Source organism: Curcuma longa, chromosome 1 (genome assembly GCF_044706935.1).
Source record: "Curcuma longa cultivar G26 ecotype Majalengka, Jawa Barat chromosome 1, ITB_CL_G26_1.1, whole genome shotgun sequence".
In the NCBI taxonomy this organism is placed as follows: Eukaryota; Viridiplantae; Streptophyta; class Magnoliopsida; order Zingiberales; family Zingiberaceae; genus Curcuma; species Curcuma longa.
This window is the reverse complement of record NC_133861.1, coordinates 12,108,501-12,129,097: the sequence shown is the minus strand read 5'-3', so window position 1 is coordinate 12,129,097 and position 20,597 is coordinate 12,108,501. Positions and strand designations below refer to the sequence as shown.

The following is a 20,597-nucleotide window of genomic DNA, read 5'->3' as shown; positions in this document are numbered from 1 at the left end:
ATTTTATTTTAATAAAATAATTCATTAAAAATAATTATTTTAATAAAAAAATTAATAAAAAAATAAATATAAATTGTTAATTTTATTTTTTTAAATTTTAAAATAAATATATATATATTAATAAAATAATTTATTAAAATAATTATTTTAATAAAATAATTTATTAAAATAATTATTTTAATAAACTAATTCATTAAATTAATAAATATAATTCCTTAATTTTATATTTTTAAATTTAAAATAAATTTATATTTCTTTTAATAAAATAATTTATTAAAATGATTATTTTAATAAAATAATTTATTAAATTAATAAAGAGAATATGATAATTTTATTTTAATAAAATAATTCATTAAAATAATTTATTAAATTAATAAATATAATTGGTTAATTTTATTTTTTTAAATTTTAAAAAATATTTTTAATAACATAATTTACTAAAATAATTATTTTAATAAAATAGTTCATTAAATTAATAAATATAATTCATTAATTTTTTTAAATTTAAAATAAATTGTTTTTTAATTTATAAATATTTAAAATAAAATTTATTGAATTAAATAATTTGATTTTAATTAGATTTTATAGTACTTTTTAATTGACTTAGTTTTAAAATCGAAAGGTAATCATGGAAAAAATTTCGTTAACCTCAGGAATCGTAGAAAACCTTAGGCTACCAAGGTAATCACATTACCGTATTATAACCCATTTGCTGATGTGGCGGTGATGTTGTATTACTTGGGAATCAATCATAACCTGAATCAAATAAGGTTATCAACGATAACTTTGGACAGATAACCCTCAACCAAACACCCCCTAAATGGGAAGATATAAGCTTGTTATAAACCAGCTTGACAGCCATTTCTTTAATGCACTTAGTGCCCTCCTCCTTGACAATACATGCACTTGCACATTTAGATCTCTCCTCTTTTTCCAAGTACAATGCCAACTCTGTTTTCTTCATCTCTTGGAACAATTCAGAGCTAAGAAAGGGGTGGTTTGCATGCAGCATTTGGGGTGGAAAACAAAGACAGAGGTTTGTGTGGCAAGTTTCGTGGTTCTGTCAGTAATGTTTATGTTCAGATTATGGCTTTTTCTGTTTTCAGATTTCTCTCTTGAACTCTTCTCCGCTGCAATGGCAATCAAGATGAAGGGGATCTTTAAAGGAATCAGATACATCTTTGGTAGGACTCTCTTGTTCATTCTCTGTGTCTTTGGTAGCACAAGCCTCTGAACAGCTTTGAGTTTTTCAGGCTCAGTTCAGAAGGAGCATGAGATGGAAATAGGACATCCAACCGATGTGAAGCTCATTGCTCATGTCGGATTCGTCAATGCTCATGGAGCCTCGCCGTCTTGGGTATCGACGTTCGATTGAATATCTAAAAGGAATAAGAACAAAAAAAAAGTCTTAGAAAGTTGGTTTTGGCTTGATCAAATCTTGTGTTCATGCGGTTTTTCAGATGAATAGTTACAAGACTTCGCGAGATTTCTCCTCGGGCTCGCTCAGTAACTTCGATTTCACAGAGAACTCTTGGGCTTCTTTAGGTGTGTATCAGTAATTTGTTTAGACTTTGAGAGACGCTCTAAGAACGTTCATGAACTAAGTTCATTAGCGTTTAAACTCGTTTGTTTTACATACTTTTTACTATTAAACAAACATATAAACGGACAAGTTTTCGATTAGATTTTGAACAAAGAGGGCTTCAATCTGCAACAGATCTTGAGATTTTGACAGAGCATCCATGTCCAGACTTACCAAAAGCCCCCAAAAGTTCCAAAGGAAAAAAGAAGGCAAAGTCCCCTTCCTCAACAAGACCTTCTGCAGCATCAACTGATTCATACTCCACTGCAATGGAGAATGTTGGTGACCAACCCAGGGGCTCATTCAGAATATATGTAATGGTAATTGGTAGAGTAGAAGATTTTAGTGACATTCTTCAGTTGTGAGTGTCTTCTTTTTTGTGAATTATGTGAAAGTTTCGGGGTTTAATGTAAGAAGTTGGTGAAAGATGGTTGTGACAAAGTAGTGCTCATGAATTACATGATAAATCAATTTTGACTTGTTACAAGAATAGTCTTTCTTGTTTTTAATTTGGGTAATTTACCTAAAAACACCCTTGTTACTTGAAAATTATCGTCTAAAAACTGGTTATTCACACGTAAAAAAATAGCATCTATAGAAGCTCACTTTCTCTTATTTACTTTACTTAATGTAATTTCTTTTTAAAAAATGAATTCCTAATTCATCTATTTATGTCTATGGGATCTCTTGTTCTTGTTTGGTGCACGTTCATATTTTTTAGATCTCGGAGAATTTCATGTAAAGCGATAATAAAACAATGACGAATAAAGCTGTCAAACTAGTTGATCTGTGGCGAAATAAATTAGTCCATCAAAACTTTATCATCTGATAGGGTAAGATGGGGTCAGGCAAAATAGGTCGACGAGCCATCTTAATGTGTTGAAACATTCTTAATCCAGTCCAACTCATAGAAGATTACGAATTAGACAAGTCAAGCTATCAAAAAATATTTAAAAATGTCTACAATTGATTAAATTTTATCATTTCATAAATAAATATTTATAAAAAAATCTTCAATAAAATTTATATCTTCAGTTTTCCTATTAGAGATTGAATCGTTGACAAGCAAATCAATATAAAAAAAAATAGTGATAAAAATTAATAATGTGCTGGCTTAGCGTGGAGTTGATTCTATTTTAAATAGGTCAATGTCTAATTAGCGACGCAAGTAGACAAGTTGAAGTTAGATTTTTTTTTTAAAATTAATTTAGGTAAGCACTTTGTTTATTGCATTTTGAAAGATTATTCTATTCCTATCTTTTGTTAATCATCAAGAGTTAAAAAAAAATAAGTTTTTCATTTATTTTAAAATGAAATTTTCATTATGATATAAGGAACAAATAAATCTTACTTATGGAGATGCATTTCTATAATTTTTTTAAATATTTTACTGTCTATTATTCATTTTTTATAATTTACGCTTTATGATTAAACACAAATATTTGTTTAAAGTTACATAATAATTCACAAGTTGCAGTTGCTATTTACATTTTAAATTAGTTTATTTGAGTTATTTTCTAATTATTTTTTATTTTACTTATAAGTGATGTATAAACTAAGAATTTGATCTAAAAAATAAAAAGAATTAATTAAAAAAGATTTATTATATATTTAGTGGAAAATACGTATGTATTCCAGCGGATCAAACTGAAATTTTACGTCTACCGTGAAAACTAAAGACTCCATCAGTCACCGTTCATCACATCTTTTGGACTCGATGATCACCGTTGCTTGAGAGCTACGTTTCTTTAAAAGTATCTCAACCTTTCATCGGTCTTTTCGCTCATATCATATATTTAGGTTTTGCTCGTGTTCTCTACGCCCCTCCGCCTCCGAATCAAAAGATCCGTCAGAGCATATATTTAGGTTTTGCTCGAATCAAAAGATCCGTCAGAGCCATGGCCGAAGAAATCCCCGTCTCATCCGTCGCCCTCGCCAAAGGCAAGAACGAATCCAACGACCCTGACGATGTCGCTGTTGAGGAGGAAAATACCTCTGATAAGGATCTCGTCATCTACACGGAAATCCACGATGAGCGTCTTCATCTCCAAAAGAAGAACCACGATCTCAAAGCCAAGAAAATCCAGGATGAGCGTCTTGATCTCCAAAAGAACAACCACGATCTCAATGCCGAGTTGCTGAATCACATGAAAATGTGTCTTGATCTCCAAAAGAAGATCCACGATACCCAAAAGAAGATCCACGATACCCAAAAGGAGTTCCACGATTCCCAAAAGAAGATCCACGATCTCCAAAATGAGTTCCACGATCTCCAAAAGATCCACGATCTCAACGCCAATGAACGAGCAGTTGGCATGGCACCAGTTGGAGTTGCGGTTGGGGCGTTTGCCCTTGTGACTCTTTACTTTTTCCAGCAGCAGAAATAGAATTGGAGTTCAAGAAAGCAAAGTTACTTTTTCAACGCCAAATCTGTACCTGTTTTCATCATCGTAGCAAACTCGTCGTAGCTTATTTTCCCATCCTGAGTTCAAGAAAGCAAAGTTGAGCGTACTTGAGAACTTAACTGTGTCTCTTATATTCTTGCATCTTCTTCCATGTTAAACCCATTTTTGTGCTTGAATATTGTCTCTATATATAGATTGCTCATATACATCAAGAGCAATTTTTTTCTTCATAGCTACAGCATGAAAAATTAAAAAGATAAATGAGATGCAGTAACTGACCTTTTGAGTAATACTCAAAAACAAAATCATGAGGGCATGGATCCAAAGTGGATAATATCGTACCGTTATGGAGATATATATAGATTTCATCGGATCTAACAGTGGTATCAGAGCGGATCCATGTGGTTGGAGTTCCTAATAAGGGGTCCGTTGGGACCGTTAGGACGGATCCATTGGGATCCGTACCAATAAAGGATCTGTTTGGACCGTTAAGGGGGGCTAAGGGATCTGTTTGGACCGTTAAGGGGGGCTGGGTCCGCTCTGATACCTTTGTTTGAAGGGTAGATTGTTGGGATAATAACGAGATCTTTTGAATAACGTCCAATAACAAAATCATGAGGGCATGAATCAAAGACAATATCATATCATTATAAAGATATATATAAATTTCATCGGATCTAACCATCAGAACGCATCGAGTAGTCACCTTGTTCTCAGCTAATGCATGCAAACGATCGTCTGTACGTCTGGCATGCTCTGCGTACGGCTTTTCTGCGTCTCCGATCCAGAACTATCACTGTGATATATATATACACACATACATATTCATCTACTACTGTATCATCTCTTCGATCGATGCACGGCACCAAGTCATTGAAACTGCAAATGCTGATCTGCTTGCATATACGACATATAGTTAATTGTTACGGAGGCCTCCGTGATCAGTACTGGTCACAGCTGGTGCATCTGCATTACTGGGTGCGATGGAAGGGGAGGTGTAGGCGAGGGTGAGGTTGGGGAAAGCAGAGACGACAAAGGAAGTCTAGCCGGTGAACAAGCTCGCTGGATCAGCGACCGGAACCCCGTGATCCATGAACTTATTAATTAATATACATCTTCCATATACATATATATCTATCTATATACCTTAATTCTTCCTTGTGTGTATATGTGTGTGTATATGTGATTGTGATTGTGATTGTTGGTCCAACAGCCTCAGCTACGTACGCAGTCACCTGCTGTGTCTCGTGCCTTCGATCTCCCTTCAGCCACCATGTCCACTGCTTCCCCTGATCAAATCCGTTGTTGTCACGCTTCTCGCTAGCGATGCCAGGTATTGCTCAAAAAGAACCTTCCGCATTCATTTAAGCCTGTGGCTGTGAAGAAGAATTAACCAATTTCAGACTGGAATTGTATATTTTGAATTAATTAGCGATGTTTGTTTTTTTGCTTTGGTATGTAAAATAATTAACTTGGAATTATGTGGTCAAGGCATCCACGTCACTGGAGACGGAAAGCAATAGAATTATAGAATAATGTAATTTACCGTCGGTCAATGTATTTATATGTGTATTTATTGCGTAATCAAGTAATATGGTAATTTAATTTTTGGCCCCTTCCTGGAAGTTCACACTTCGAAATTAATAGAGCTATATGTCCTTTTGAATAAAAAGGAACAAAAGTTAAAAGAGGGCTCTATTTTGTTTTCAAATCATCCGGGCATCTCAGTTTTATTTTTTATTTTTTATAATAAAAACTCCTATTTTGATTTTTGAGATCTCTCATTCAATTAATAATTTATTTTATGTATAATTATTCACTGTCCTCTGATATTATTTTCATTATTATTTTTTATTTAAATCTTTCATCTAAATCTTAAATTGATCAAGCAAGTTAATTATAACAATTAGGAAATTCAAGATTCTACAACTATAGTAGTTATATATGTTATGGTAGCTATTATTTCATAGTTATTACAATGCATATTTAACATGTTAAAAAATCTTTAAATTGTAATAGCTACAACTTTGTAGCTATTACAATCCGAAATCAATTTGTTTACCTATCATTTATATTGTAACAATTATAATTTTGTAAATACTATAATGAGCTCAATCTATTCAGAATTTATGCTAGAGATAATAATAAAAATAGTACTATAAGACAATTAAATAATTGTATATGGATTACTAATGAGGTGAAATGCTTGATAAAAATTACAATAAAATGCCCTGATGATTTAGAAACAAATAAAATGTCTTTTGATTTTTTCCCAATAAAAATGATTCAATACGTATTAATCTTGAGAACCAAAAATCCTTTATGGAAATCTTGCTAAATTGTTGTAAACTTTTTTGTTATGATGCATTCTCCTGAAAAGTAAAAATAGAATAAAAATGAAAATAATTAATTTTAGAGTATGTAATTGATAAATAATATAATAAAAGCATTTATTTTGTTAATAGAATAAAAGCATTCAGTTCACAATTTCACACACACAAAAAACATGCCAATCATAAAATGTAAAATACATAATACAAAATGGTATAATCCATCATAGTTATTAGGAAGATGAATATAATCAATATTTGAAGTGTTTATGGCTAGTAAAATAAATATTTAATAAAACCATATTAAAAACTTAGTTTAGTGTTTCAAAATCACAAAACTATTCTTCTCTAGTGGACAAAAATATCACAAGTCCAAATTTTCTTGATCATCAAATGAAATAGGATTTTTTTTTTCATTTTAACCAAGTAGATGACCCACCTAACCATCTATACAATTAGTATTTAGCGGTTGGTGTTAAAGCAAAGAAAAGCAGGGTGTTCTTTGGAAAAGGAAGCCAAAGAGCAGCGACAAAATTTAGTTTGTATCTTACAGAGTGAATATGTGATCTGATAGTGCAACTACTAAGGAAGATGCATAACAATGTTAGAATTCCTGAAATCTAGTTCAATTATATGGAAATGTAAAAAATAGAAAAACTCATAGGATCAAAACATAACTGGTTCACAAAGATCAAAATTAGATTTATGGAACATTAATTTGAGTTTGAATTTCCAAATTATCTACCACAATTCTTAATTACTAGCCCCTTCGTTTATCAGGAGTATGTCAAAATGCATGATAACAATTGCAAGCAAGCAAATGCTTATATAATTATTCGAATGTCAAATAACTCAGCAGCACATAGACAATATCATCAAAATTGTAGTAGTACACATTTACTAAATTGAACAACAACAAATTAAAGTATTAATTACTTGTAAAAACCCACCCCAAGGATTGAGTTCATGAGACTGACTGAGATTTATCATTAATTACTCGCAAAAGAATAAGCAAAAATGTAGCAATCAAAATGATGAAGCAAAGCCAATGTTGTTTCTAAAACACGAGGAACAGTAAAGAAGTTTTGACTACAAAATAAAAATATGCATCATTCATCAATGATATATCAACTATGCATGTAAAGAAGCTAGACTCAATACACCAATCTACTAGATTTGAGAAGGAGTATATATACCTCCCCATGGCATGGTGTGGTGGTAAGTGGCATCAAATTTCTACCCTCAAACAGAGCCGGCCCTGGGCCAGGGCAACCAGGGCGATGGCCCAGGGCCCATAAATTAGGGGGCCTAAAATTTTGGGTTAATTTTTATACTTGGCTGCTGGGTTTTGGGGGCCTAAAATTTTAGGTTAATTTTTATACTTGGCTGCTGGGTTTAGGGTTACGCACATCGCTCTTTCACTCCTTTCGCACATCGCTCCTTCATCGCCGTTTCTGCAGCGCCGCAGCTTCGCCTGCGCCTCAGCCAGGTACTCTGCGCTCAGCCCGACCAGCGCGCGGCAGTCCTCGAGCGCTCCGCCGCCTCCGGCCGCGGCTCCGCAACTCCGCCTGGCCCAAGGCAGATCTGGCTCTCGGTTCTCCTTTGAGTATTCCTCGAGCGCTGATCTTTCCTCGCGATCGGAAGGTCCTTTCTTCTTCTCCCATGATTATCTTCTCTTGTCGTTCTTTGTTTACTCGGTAATGTTGAACTTGAGCTCTTGCCTCTTGGGGATCTTAATGGCTGCCTGTGGGTTGGAAAGTTGCGCCCTTTTTGTGTTTTTTTGTTGGAGTGTTTTAGGGTTTTGTTTCTGAGGTGATGGTTCTTGGTGTTAGGGATTCTTGGTGATCACTGATCTGTTTCCTCTCTTGTGATCGCCTGTTTGTAAATCTCTTCTTCTACGTAAAACAATTTACACTACAACTTCCAAGCACAAGATTCTGCTTGTAAATCTCTTCTTCTACGTATATAGAGTCAACCCAAATAGCTAACGGATTTGAAGACATCTATCAGAATCTAGCTCTGTGGTTCACAGTTGCTAATTGATGAAAATTTAATAAAAACAAACTTCAAATAGATGAGAACCAGTATGTTTAACAACACAATTAACGTATTTTATCATGAATCATTTAGGACCTTTTGAAACATGATTTGTCAGTTTAATTGGAAAAAATCTAAAATATATTAGAAAGGATGACTACATAGCAAGAAAAAAATTACATCGAATGTAATATCTTACTTAATAGCATAACGTAGTTAATGAAAGATGCGAATTCTTAATTTATAAAAGAACATGCTTTCATTTACACCTCCGTCAAAGGTTACAAACAGTTGTCCATTTTAATTCATTTAAAATTGCAACCATATTGTCATCACATTTATACTAAAACTTAAGTATAAGTATACTAAAATTGTAACCATATTGCTTAATTTTAACGCTAAGGTTGTATTTGGTAGAATCTAACTAGTAGTAAGTTTTCCATGTGTCTAAAAGAGTGCATCCCTTCTGGTTAAATTTCTGTTTTTGACCATTTAATGTTGCTGATTTCTGGTCTTTGGTGTTCAATGAAACTATTGGTTGTTTAGATGTTGCTTCTATGTTTGTTCTGATCTTATCAATGCTTGCCTCCTTTAACTTCAAAAAGGGTTATCTTTGGTCGAATCTAACTAGATGGTTTGGGACTGTTTACTATGGTTGCTTGAGGGATGGCATTGAGGTTGCAGTAAAGCTGCATGAACTTTCAGTATCTACAGGGATGAGTAGGGTGTTGCATGCCAAGTGCCAACGAGTTTGATTCCAACACACATGAGATCAAGGAGTTCCTGGCTGAGGTCCTCATGCCATTTAGATCTATGTTATCTATGAAACATTGAGCTTATGATCTGTTTCTTTGGTATTTAGTACAACTTTTGTTGATGTTGCAGGCTCGTGGGAAATTAGTTTAACTTTAGTGTTATAATTTCATTACACAATTCGTTTTAGTTGCATTTAGAAACAAGTTTAGATTTTTTTTTTAAAATGAAATTAGTTGTATTATGAAATTTAAGAAGGTTAAAATCTGTCCTCTATCAAATGGTGTAAGAATTAAATTTGATCATGTCTTCTCTGGTTCGTTTCATCCAGGGCCCAAAATTTATAATTTCGCCCAGGGCCTCTGGACAACCAGGACCGGCTCTGCCCTCAAAACAATTGTAAAAGGAAAACTACTTCGATGCTGACAAATTTTACAAAGTGGTTCTATAACATTATGAAACGCCATGACTTTATGGGATTGTGCAGCAAGAATCTTGTCTTTTATGGGTAAGTAAAAGTTCGGTTTGGTTTGGTTAATTCTGAAATTCAGTTTTTCTCTTAAAATATTGATTATTTTAAACGACGGGCGAAACTTCTAATATTGAGTTAAAATGGTATTAATGATCACTAAACGTTGCCACGGCCATGCAAATTAAGAATAAATAGCGACGTCAATAAACACCAATACAAATTTATTAATTTGGTTAAATTTGAAATTCAATTTTTTCTTTTAAAATATTGATTATTTCAATAAAATTGATTCAGTTTTGATTTTAAAATTGAAATTCAATTAAACCGATATTATCAATCAACTGTTAGTTATGAACAGTTGATTGTCATACCAATCGATCACATAACTAGCAATCGATTGTTGATACTGTTGACACAAAATCATGTTGAATTGTTCGCATGGTTCAACCAAATGTCATTGATCAATTAATAGCAATCAAAATCGAATAGGATGTTTCATAATTGATCGTTCGGTTCGACTTTTTTATCATTAGAGAATGTTCCATAATAGAAATCAAATTTATTAAAATCAATCCTCTCGCCGCTGCCGTCGTCGTCGTCCCCCTCAGTTCAAGCCCCCGGGAAACGAGGCGACGTTGGCAGTGTTGGAGACGACGCAGGCTTGGGCGCACATGGTGGAGCAGGCGACGTTTCCGATCTGGCCGTTGGCGCAGCGACTGTAACAGTCGGGGAAGCAGAAACCGGCCTCGGCGGCTGGCGCCGACAAGAACACGAACACTGCGATGAGGAGGAAGGCAACCACAACCATCTTGGCGCCGGCCATTTTATAATGTGTGGTAGATAATATTAATGATGAGTGCCGAGGAGCAAATGTGTATATGAGCAGAAGGCTCGATTAGGAGACGACTTCTGCTGAAGGATTGATGGTTGTTTGGCCGCGAGGGAGGAAGGGGAGGGCGAGAGTTTCTTATACAGTTGCGGGGACGGGAAAGGGTGGACGGGAGGAGATAGATGGATTGGGTTGGTTTAGTTTGACTGGTCGGATGGATAGGAAGCTGCCAGAGTAAAGTGAGTAATTAATTACTTTTAAATAATAATAAAAAATGATCCTATAGTTTTAAATCAAAAGTTTCAATTTAATTTTACTAATTAATTTTTATCAACTTTACTATTTCGGCAATTTACTGAATCATCATGTTGTCAAAATTTCAAAACACTCAAATCCCGTAAATAAATTTAAAAATTATCAAATCATGGGTACCCAATATCGATTTTGCTTCTCCATTAAAATTTGTTTTTAATCAATTGCTACGAACAATAATTTTGTAGTAATTTATTAAAAACTTTTTTAAATTTTTTTAAATCAATTAAAAAAAATCTGTTTTTATCAAAAATTCATTCCTTTTAATATGGTATATCTAATTTGTGTTTTAAAATATGGATACGATGTCTAAGCATATAAAATCTGATTTTATATTATTTTAAATTTTTTATATTCATCAATTAATTTCGTCTAAAAATAATTAATAAATTTAAAGAGTTTGAAATGACATAAAATTATATCCCATTCTCAGATACACTATATTCAAAATAATAAATTTTTAATAAAAATATTTTTATAATTAATTTTTTTTATTGAAAAAATAAAATAAAAAGGCATCAAACTTCTTCTGACCTTTGGCTTCGTCGGAGGAAGTCAGGAAATCTCATGTCCCAGTTCAGATTTTTCACGAGCCGCCGCCGCCTGAGCGCCTTAACCTCCCTGTTCTCCAAATCCGACAAACCAAGCTCGGTCTCCAAGCACCTCGCCAGTGCGGTGTCCAATCCAGAAGGGAAGCAACCGCTGCCACTCTCGCCCAAGGCAACTGCCCCCAATCTTCGTGCTCTCGTTGATCTGATCGACTCCTTCCTGCAGGCTAAAAACCTCAAATCTGCTTTTTCGGCCGTATGTTTGCTGTTCAAGGCCGGCCATGCGACGAACGCTTTCATTTTGAACCTGTTGGTTAAGGGTCTCTGCGAAGGCCGCTCCGTTTCCAAAGCCGTGCAGCTGTTCCGAGAGGTCGAGCGTAAGAAGTGGATTTTTCCCGACGTCGTCACTTATAACATTCTCATCAATGGCCTGTGCAAGGAGAAAAGGATGGAAGAAGCCATGGATCTGTGGAGAGAGATGGCGTCGGGAACTAGTCCTGGCTGCGCTCCGAACGTTGTCACCTACTCGACGCTTATGAATGGTCTCTCCAAGGCCGGAAGGGTGGAGGAAGCCATGTCTTTGCTGGATAACATGAAAAGGAGCGGGCTTGAAGCCGATGCGTATGTCTACGGTGCTCTTGTAAGTGGTCTGTGTAACGCCGGCTCCGTGGACAGGGCCCTGGAGCTTTTTCACGAAATGTCCCAGAAGAAGGTACGGAAACATTTGGTCCTTTACAGCAGTTTGATCCACGGCCTATCCAAGCTTGGACGTTGGAAGGAGGCTAAAGATATGTTGCATAACATGGCGAGTCAGGGAATCCGTCCCGATGTGATAACGTATACTAGCTTGATCGATGGCCTCTGCAAAGATGGAAAGAGCGCTGAGGCCCTGAAGCTGCTAGGTCTGATGGTGGAGAAAGGTGAAGAGCCAAGCAATGTCACGTATAACGTCCTAATTAATCATCTGTGTAAGGAAAGCCTGGTTGATGATGCTTTTGAGTTCCTTGAGAAGATTACCAGGGAAGGAAAATCACCGGATGTTGTTACTTACAATACACTAATCCAGGGTCTTTGCAATGTAGGCAAAACTGGTGAAGCATTGAAAGTGCTCGGTAAAATGCTTGATAGTAGGTTTGGAGTTGAACCCAATTTGTGGACCTTTAACACGCTTATACATGGACTTTGCAAGAGACATTATGCTGGACTAGCCTTGAAGGTACAGAAGCTGATGGTACGTAGAGGGTACACCTGCAATCTGGTTACTTTCAATATGCTACTTGATGGGCTCCTCAAGACGAAGGATGTTCGAGGGGCTATCTACCTGAAAAGAGAGATGGACTGCCTGGGACTGGAGCCTAACTCCTTCACATACAGCATCCTTATAAATGGGCTCTGCAAAATGGGGCATGTTGAGAATGCAGAAAAACTCCTTCATGAAATGAAGGAGAAAGGAATTTGTCCTAGCTCACATGATTATAATTCTATAATGGCAATACTGGGTAAGACAGATAGAATGGAGCGAGCACTGAGTTTATTTGATGAGATGCAGGATAACCATAAGCCTGATGTGGTTACTTTCAGCATTTTAATTGATGCGGCATGCAAAACAGGAGATATGGATTTGGTAAAGGACTTGTTTGTGGATATGCGTCACAGTGGTATCACTCCTGATTCATATACATATTCTGTATTAATAAATGGATTTGCTGAATCTGGAAAAACAGATGAAGCCATCCAAATGTTGGAGCACATGAATGGTAGTGAATTAGTTCCAAATGTTAGAGTATACGATTCACTTATACGTTGCCTCATAAAAAAAGGTGATACTAGAAAGATTGTTAGCTTGCTTCATCAAATGGCAGCACATGATGTGGCTCTTGATACAAAGTTCATGTCAACCCTTTTGGATACCCTGTCATTTGATGGAGAAGACACGACCCTATTGAAATCTTTGCCGAATTTCCCAAATGAATTGGCCGGAAGAACAAAATTCTCATGTCATGAATTGATGGAAAAGCTCCAAAGATCTTGCCTTGAGCTCCGATTACCGGCTAGTGAGGCATCTTGAGTTGGAGAACGAATGTATGCGCCTTTTTTCCTTTTCTTGCATACTAAACTTAGTACCAACACTTCACTAGATTAAGACTATGTTATTGGCTTTGCAGTGCAGTGAACATTTGTATAGTTGGGAACTTGGGATCTCTTAACCTTTTCCCCCTTAAATTTTACTTCAGTGTATTATTTGATCTTGGCCGACTTCATCCCCACATTTCCTTGGTACTAGTCTTAAATTTAGTTTGCACACACATTTACAAATGACAAAGAAAAAAAACTTTAAATGGTTTTAGTCAAATTTTATTCCTCTTATCCGTTTGTAAAACCATGTTCAAGTAAACTAGCTATAGGCAACCTGTTTAATTTAATATCGAGGAGAATTAAATTGATTCATTTAGGTTTAACTATGGGATCTCATCCAGATTGTCATGGTTTGGATCCTACGAAAAACTCCCACACTGTTTGTAGTTTAAACCAATTGATATCTTACATTCCAACCTTTTAAAGTGAGCCAAAAAAGAAAATTCAATTTGGAAAATCTGGCATATTGACAACTCTGATTGCTCTTATTGGTATTCTATTTCAGAAATGACAAATTTGATCCTTTTTAGTAATTAGGCATTCTAAAGGATATTTTTTTGGAATAAGAATTAGAATTTGATGTTTGGGCTGTTCAACATTATGCTTTGTACGCTGGAAAATAATCTGCAAGCAAAATACCTGTTTATTTGGATATAATGTTTTCCAATATTCTTGCTCCTTTGTCAAATGGAAGAACTATCTCCATTAAGTCAAAATCCAAGACAAATTATGTTGTTGGCTTAGGTAGTATAACATCATTTTAGTGAATGCGTTGTGTTATGATACTCTAAGCTAATAGCCAATTACTGAACTGGATTTTATCCAAAATATTTTGAGAATTATGTCAGTACCTGTGCTTGATTAGTATATATCTATTGTAATTTTTGTCTTGGAACATTTTCTTTCCTGATGGTACTTTGCTGATATCAGGTTTTCTATATGCACTTCAACTACAATTTGTTTATTGTGGTAGGAGAAACTTGATGTTGTACCCACCAGTTAACTCAAAACCCTTATCCTGTCTGAAATTACGGTGAGTAAGAAAACTTCTATGTTAAAGTAAATTAACTTGTTCATTAACATCTGTGGGACAAGGTTGATAATTTTAGCAATTGACCTCTAGAGAGACCACAGTATTAGTTGCAAGAGCTACCTGTATTGGCTACCTTCTTTTTGAAACTGTCATGAATGAATGGAACTTGTATGGCTGTACCTTTTCTCCTCAGCAAAGAAAAAAATTATATCCTGCTCGAGTTACTTTTGCTTTATAGGAATAGCCTTAACATATTATTGCTGGTAATCGAGTTATGAAACAAGTTGGTTTTGCCTGCCATTCACATTCAGCAATTGTTGGTCGACTGGATGCAGAGAGTGCACACATGCTTGTTTCCATGCAGAATGTCACCAAAACTTTTCCCATTCGTACTATCATCAACTTTTCTACTCTATGATGTGAATGTCCTTACTGCTTGCACTTTTCCGGCACTCATAATCTCAATTATGAATGTGCTGTGCATTAAAATCATCAGGTGATTTGGAGTAAACTGTTTAGTGAAACACCTGTTTTTGTTTGTCCAGCTCAGAGAAATCTGTAGGTACTTAGGCTCCCTTTATCAATCTATTACATCTCATATCTTTTGACAGGAATATGGATGTCCAATTTCATGCTTTATGCATAATGAAGCATGAGTATTCAAGTTCATATTGGGAAGCAGGTATTGTAGGAGAGTCTTTAGAATTTGTGCAGCATCAGGTCTCTGGAATACTCTCATTGTTCGACTACTCGTTCCCTGGATGTTTTGAAAAGGCACGAACCTTGACAGCTATGTTGCAACTCAATCATAATGTTTTTTTAATTCATGTATTGTAAAAGTCGGATTAATTCATCGATTTTATAATCATCAGAGTAAATCAATAGATGAGACGATCTAACATCATAAAATTTTCAAACTCTCTAAATTCCAGAAGCATATGACATAATTTATCAAGCATATATTAAAGTTTTTTGGTAGCAATATTTTGTTTATCTTAAAATAATTCATTAAAAAAAATATTTCAGTTTTTTTTTTGTATTTCAAAAGGATGGTTTTATATTAAAGGTGCCCTTAGAAATACTTTGATGGTTATTTTTATTTTTGTAATTTAAAAACTAAATTATATATTAAATAAAATTTGAGAATTGTTGAAAGTTGTAGGGTATAAAATTTACGCGTTCCGCAATGGCGTGGAAAGGGGAAAATCTCAGCGACGATAGAGCCGTAAGCGAACAAAAAAACCCTTGCTCCCGTGCTGCTTCCGCTTGAGAACGATCCTCCGGATTCTTCTTCGCTACTCTTCCGCCTTCGTTGACTAGAGTGCTTCGATTCTTATCCGGCAAAAGGAAGCAAGATCGAGAAAGGGACAATGGAGCACGTCGAGGAAGCGGATATCAAGGGTTCCGTCTCGCCCCCTCCCTTAGATACCACTGAAGCCGCCGCCGAAACGGAGAGCGATGTAATTGAACGGGACCGCTATTCTCGCGAGATCAAAGCTGGTCTCCATCCCTTGAAGGTTTCTTCTTTACATATCATCCTTCCCGTGGCGTTTGCATTTCCCTGGAAAAACAAAAATATTTGTTTGCCCTTATGAGTGATCTCGATTGTACTTGTTTTTTTGGCGATTGATTTGATTAGGCTCGTTATGCGACAAATTCATACTATGCTCTCTTTGAGGATGTTAAAATGAAGTTGGAATTTCTCGTCAGATTAGTGAGCATTAGAGATCTGTATCCTGGGCGTAAGGGTGAATGATAGCATAGGCATAGCGTCGATTCCTTGAATTTATTTTTGATAGAACCGTAGGATGATGAAGTTCTGTATTTACTTTCTTATGGTCATGCAATAGACTTACTACATTTTAGGGTATCTGAAAATTGGATTAAATGATCAGTGCTTCTAGGAAATATGTGGCTAGCTAGTTATGTTATTTTATGTTACTTTGATGAGATAGTTCGAGGGATCCTGGGTTCCTTAAGAGAATTTTTATCGGATTTCATCTTTTATATATAATCCCAACGTTCTGTAATTGTGTTCAGCATAAGTTTGTGTTTTGGTATTCTCGCCGAACTCCTGGAGTACGTTCACAGACATCATATGAGGATAACATAAAGAAAATTGTGGAATTTAGTACGGTATGTTCCTTATTGGAAGATTGCAATGTGATCCCCTTTTATCTATCAAAGGATATAGTATTTTGTTTCCATTACAGGTCGAAGGGTTTTGGGTTTGCTATTGCCATCTGGCACGGCCTGCCTCTCTACCAAGCCCAACGGATGTCCATCTTTTCAAAGAGGGTATTAGGCCTCTGTGGGAGGTACTTCATTTTTCTTCTGGAATTTATTGATCATCTCTTCATTTTTGTCCGTTTTCTTAAGATGTATAAGTGGAATTCAAGAAAATCCACAATTGTTTTTCCATATTTACTAAGCTCATAGCACAATCATTTTTCTCCAATGTTTTTTCTTAAAAAATTGATTTGACCAGGATGCTGCAAACTGTAATGGTGGTAAGTGGATATTGCGATTCAAAAAGGTCGTTTCAGGTCGTTTTTGGGAAGACTTGGTAAGGGAAAGAAAACATTGTCTCTAAATTCTACACTATTTAATTTCTTCTGATTAGATTTGAGAATATATGTGTGCTTTCCTATTTGTTTTCTTAGTTTGTTACTTCATGTTGTATAGTGTTTCCATCACATTATTTAATAACTGCCTAGTTCTTCTTAGTTGGTGTACCAATGCAGAGCAAACAGATGACTTTTGATGCTCTATATATTCCTCAACTTTAGTCCATGGAACTGCTTTAAGATTCATCTGTCAAATCAGTATATATTAGGAGTTTGTTTAATCATTCAGAACTCATTTCTTTTTTTCAACTATCACGGTACTATGTATGGTATGATAAGGTCCAAGTTCCTGAACTTGTTTGAATGTTTTCTTGGAAATCAAATTTATTCATGCAATTTGATTTGGGGTTTTCTTGTTTAGAATTCAATTTAAGTAGATTCATCTGAGAAGCACTTTATATATATATATATATATATATATATATATATATATATATATATATATATAAAATTTGTTATCTCTACTCTGTGTTTATAAGAATATGTGCTGCCATTTTCTCATGTTTTTCACTCTACTTAAACCACACGAGTATAACAAAGAAACAATTTGTATTAAAAAAAATACAAAGGTAGTACACGCAGCTGATTTTATGAAAATTTCAACTTCTTTTTTGCATAATTTAGATACTCTGATAACACACAATAAGTTGATATTAGATTGTGAGTTTTTTCCAGTTCTTTGAATGTCTAGTTGTGCTTGCTTCCAGATGCTTAACTGTGAGTACTTTTTCTTGTTTCTATGGTTGTTTTTTTAGGCTTTAATTCAAAATCAGAAGCCTCAAACTTAATGTTTGATTGTTATTGTTTGGCCAAGCAAAGTTTTTGAAGGAATCGTAGGCTGCTGTAACTTTTCTAATATGGGGGCTTCCAAAGATTGCTCGAAGTTGTTGGATTTAGAGGGATTTCTGGAAATTGTTTGTGTTTTGTGCTAGTATATTCCCTATATGGGTAAATTGGGTTATGGCTAATATAGGAACTTCAATGATTATTGACTCACCAGCTAAACCATGATTGAACTAGCCAGAAAAAACATATCCCAGGTTCCTAACATTGACTTCATTTATACCCAATAGACCAAACTGTAAGCTGCACCAAAATGACAATTTATATGGTCTAGAGGAGTACTCATTATTTGCTCAAATCATATCACTGCAGCATTGTGTCAATCGGTTGTTGGGTTTTGGGTGTTGTTGGTTGGAATACACTAGTGTACTTGTATGGTTTTCAGGTGTTGCAACTTGAAGATTACCAGAGTGGGCCTAAACTTTGGCTTCATGAAGGAGCCCACATGAAAGGAATCTAAATGGTTATGGTTCTCGATTGAGTTTGATATGCTGCCGACTCAAAATAATTTTAGGTTGAGTGACTGGATATTGTAAAGTATGTTAAGTATAGATGTTGGGAAAGGTGACATCTCCAATTTTTCCCATATTGAAAATTAGAAAATTTATATATCCTGGTGTATCATTAAGGCTGATCACATAAATCTTATTCCTACATCAAACTTTATGTCAGACTATATCACTATTATTATTCAAATTAATTTAAATTATTTTTATAACATTGACCCTTTTTTTGTTTTCTTCTACTCCTTCCACATTAGTAGGTTCAATTCTCTAACTATTGAATCCATTTCATATTTATTCCTAACAATTCAACACTTAGATCCATAAAATAAGATAGGTCATAGCACAGTATTAGCTTTCTTTTAGTCTAAGGGCACAATAATCGCACAAAGCACAAGAAGTTGCTTTTCATTTCGACCACCTCAAATATTCTCTTCTCGTTGAAATATATATTTAGGGTATCTAAAACTTATATTATTGCATTGTCATTCATCTCAACTATTCTATTTTCTTCTCTCTTTTTTTTTTTTTGCTACTGAAACATACATTTAATTTTTGTTCTAGTCATATTAAAATGTTTAGTTTTTAAAAGTTTGATCTAATTATGTTTTCATTGATTAACACAACATCACATGCACATAAAACAGACCAACGATTCACTATTGGGCTTTACCTTGCTACATCTTATGTGTGATAATCTGATAAGCGCACAGCTGCTAATGGGTTTTGGAAACTTTAGAGATTAACGACATTAACTTGATAAGTGCATTGCATGCCAATTTTCTAATGGAAAAGACAGGTCGGGTTCTACATCACTGTATAGTGGAAACTAAAGAGATATAATTTCTATTATTAATGACGTTATCCATATGAATTTCATTCTTGTAAAAAGACAGGTTGGGTGAATTCTGGAAATTAAAGTGATATGTATATGGAAGGTTTTGGATGAGGAGAGTACAGTTATTACCAGATAAAGCTAAATTGTTTTCCCCTTTCCTAGATGCCAAAATCTATACAATGAATTTGATTCACTAATAGTTCTGATCTTAACGCAGAAATGGTACCATTTAAGTGAGTTATAGTTATTTTTGTCATTGTGGTATTTATTGACATATTAACCTGTTTCGTGAGAACTAATTGTTTTTTCTTGAACTCTAGATGATACTGTCTTCATTGACCACCTCTCTACCATGTATAAAAAAAAAATCACCACTTTGTGTATCTAATTTTGTTTGGTTTTGTTTATGTAGATAATGGCACTAGTTGGTAACCAACTTGACTTTGGTGACGACGTTTGTGGTGCTGTGTTGAGCATCCGTCTCAACGAGGACATTCTAAGTGTTTGGAACCGGAATGCATCAGACCAAAAGGTTTGGATCTTGATCAGATTTGACTTGACATATTGATCAGAATTTAGGATGACACTGGTTTTTTGTGTGCGTAGGCTGTGATGGCTCTGAGGGACTCAATCAAGCGGCACCTAAAACTGCCACAGAGCTACTTAATGGAGTACAAACCTCATGATGCTTCACTACGTGACAACTCTTCATATAGGAATACTTGGTTAAGGGGATAGACATCGTAACCTCACTGTTTGCCTGATTGTGGAGCACTCAGACCAATTCTCTTCTACAGCTTTAATCTAAAAATGTTGGCACTGTTTGTGACATAGATGATTTCCAATAACTAGGACCTTGTTTTCTTCTGGATTAATCCTTGGTGTGTGATTCCATTTACTAGCTAATATCTTAAACACCCAATTGTCTTATTCTTGTGCAGCGTGTAGCTGATATTGTCGCTAGATGTTCTGGATACATTAGGTGAACCCGACCAGGTTCAGACTCACTGACTGGAGCAGTGGACCGAATACTCGAGCTCTGTGTAAGCTTGAGAATTAACTCAACCGTGCTCGCAGATTGGGTTGATCTGGGTAAATCGACTGAATTGCATATTTTATGAAACTTTAAAATATTAATTCTTTCATTTATCATTTATATTTTTATACTATTTCCAATCTTGAAACAGAAAAAGAAACACATTGAGGTGGACATGCATGCTGCCTGCTTTATTTATTGGTTCACAGCTGTATCTTCTGCTAATGGAAAAACAAATATTGCAACTTTGGAAGGGTTAAATAATATCTAAATCCCTTACAATCGTTTAAAAGAAATTAGGGTAAACTAAAAA

At 35.0% G+C, this 20,597-nt stretch overlaps 3 protein-coding genes and 1 long non-coding RNA gene across 5 annotated transcripts; all 4 read left to right on the top strand.

Moving 5' to 3' along the window:
* The first annotated feature begins 1,135 nt into the window (after positions 1-1,135).
* Positions 1,136-1,947, top strand: LOC141824314 (uncharacterized). The gene is made up of 4 exons (XM_074711580.1): positions 1,136-1,184; positions 1,260-1,357; positions 1,461-1,545; positions 1,685-1,947. Exons 1-4 carry the CDS (start codon positions 1,136-1,138, stop codon positions 1,945-1,947), a joined length of 495 nt encoding a protein of 164 aa, XP_074567681.1.
* A 5,793-nt stretch (positions 1,948-7,740) lies between these two features.
* LOC141812734 (uncharacterized) lies at positions 7,741-9,279 on the top strand. Its single transcript, XR_012600327.1, has 2 exons — positions 7,741-7,961; positions 8,960-9,279. It is a non-coding gene; the product is annotated as an uncharacterized LOC141812734 (long non-coding RNA).
* A 2,008-nt stretch (positions 9,280-11,287) lies between these two features.
* LOC141840082 (uncharacterized) lies at positions 11,288-14,558 on the top strand. Of its 2 annotated transcripts, none has more exons than XM_074727986.1 (2): positions 11,288-13,350; positions 14,378-14,558. In XM_074727986.1, the coding sequence occupies exon 1, from the start codon at positions 11,288-11,290 to the stop codon at positions 13,334-13,336; it is 2,049 nt and encodes a 682-aa protein (XP_074584087.1). In that variant the 3' UTR covers positions 13,337-13,350; positions 14,378-14,558. The 2 variants fall into 2 exon arrangements, with proteins under 2 accessions (XP_074584087.1, XP_074584079.1); XM_074727978.1 differs by lacking the exon at positions 14,378-14,558 and adding an exon at positions 13,434-13,517.
* A 1,078-nt stretch (positions 14,559-15,636) lies between these two features.
* On the top strand, positions 15,637-20,149 carry LOC141846536 (eukaryotic translation initiation factor NCBP). Its single transcript, XM_074734580.1, has 6 exons — positions 15,637-15,954; positions 16,478-16,573; positions 16,651-16,755; positions 16,926-17,003; positions 19,661-19,780; positions 19,855-20,149. The coding sequence occupies exons 1-6, from the start codon at positions 15,808-15,810 to the stop codon at positions 19,984-19,986; spliced, it is 678 nt and encodes a 225-aa protein (XP_074590681.1). The 5' UTR covers positions 15,637-15,807; the 3' UTR covers positions 19,987-20,149.
* The last annotated feature ends 448 nt before the right edge of the window (positions 20,150-20,597 follow it).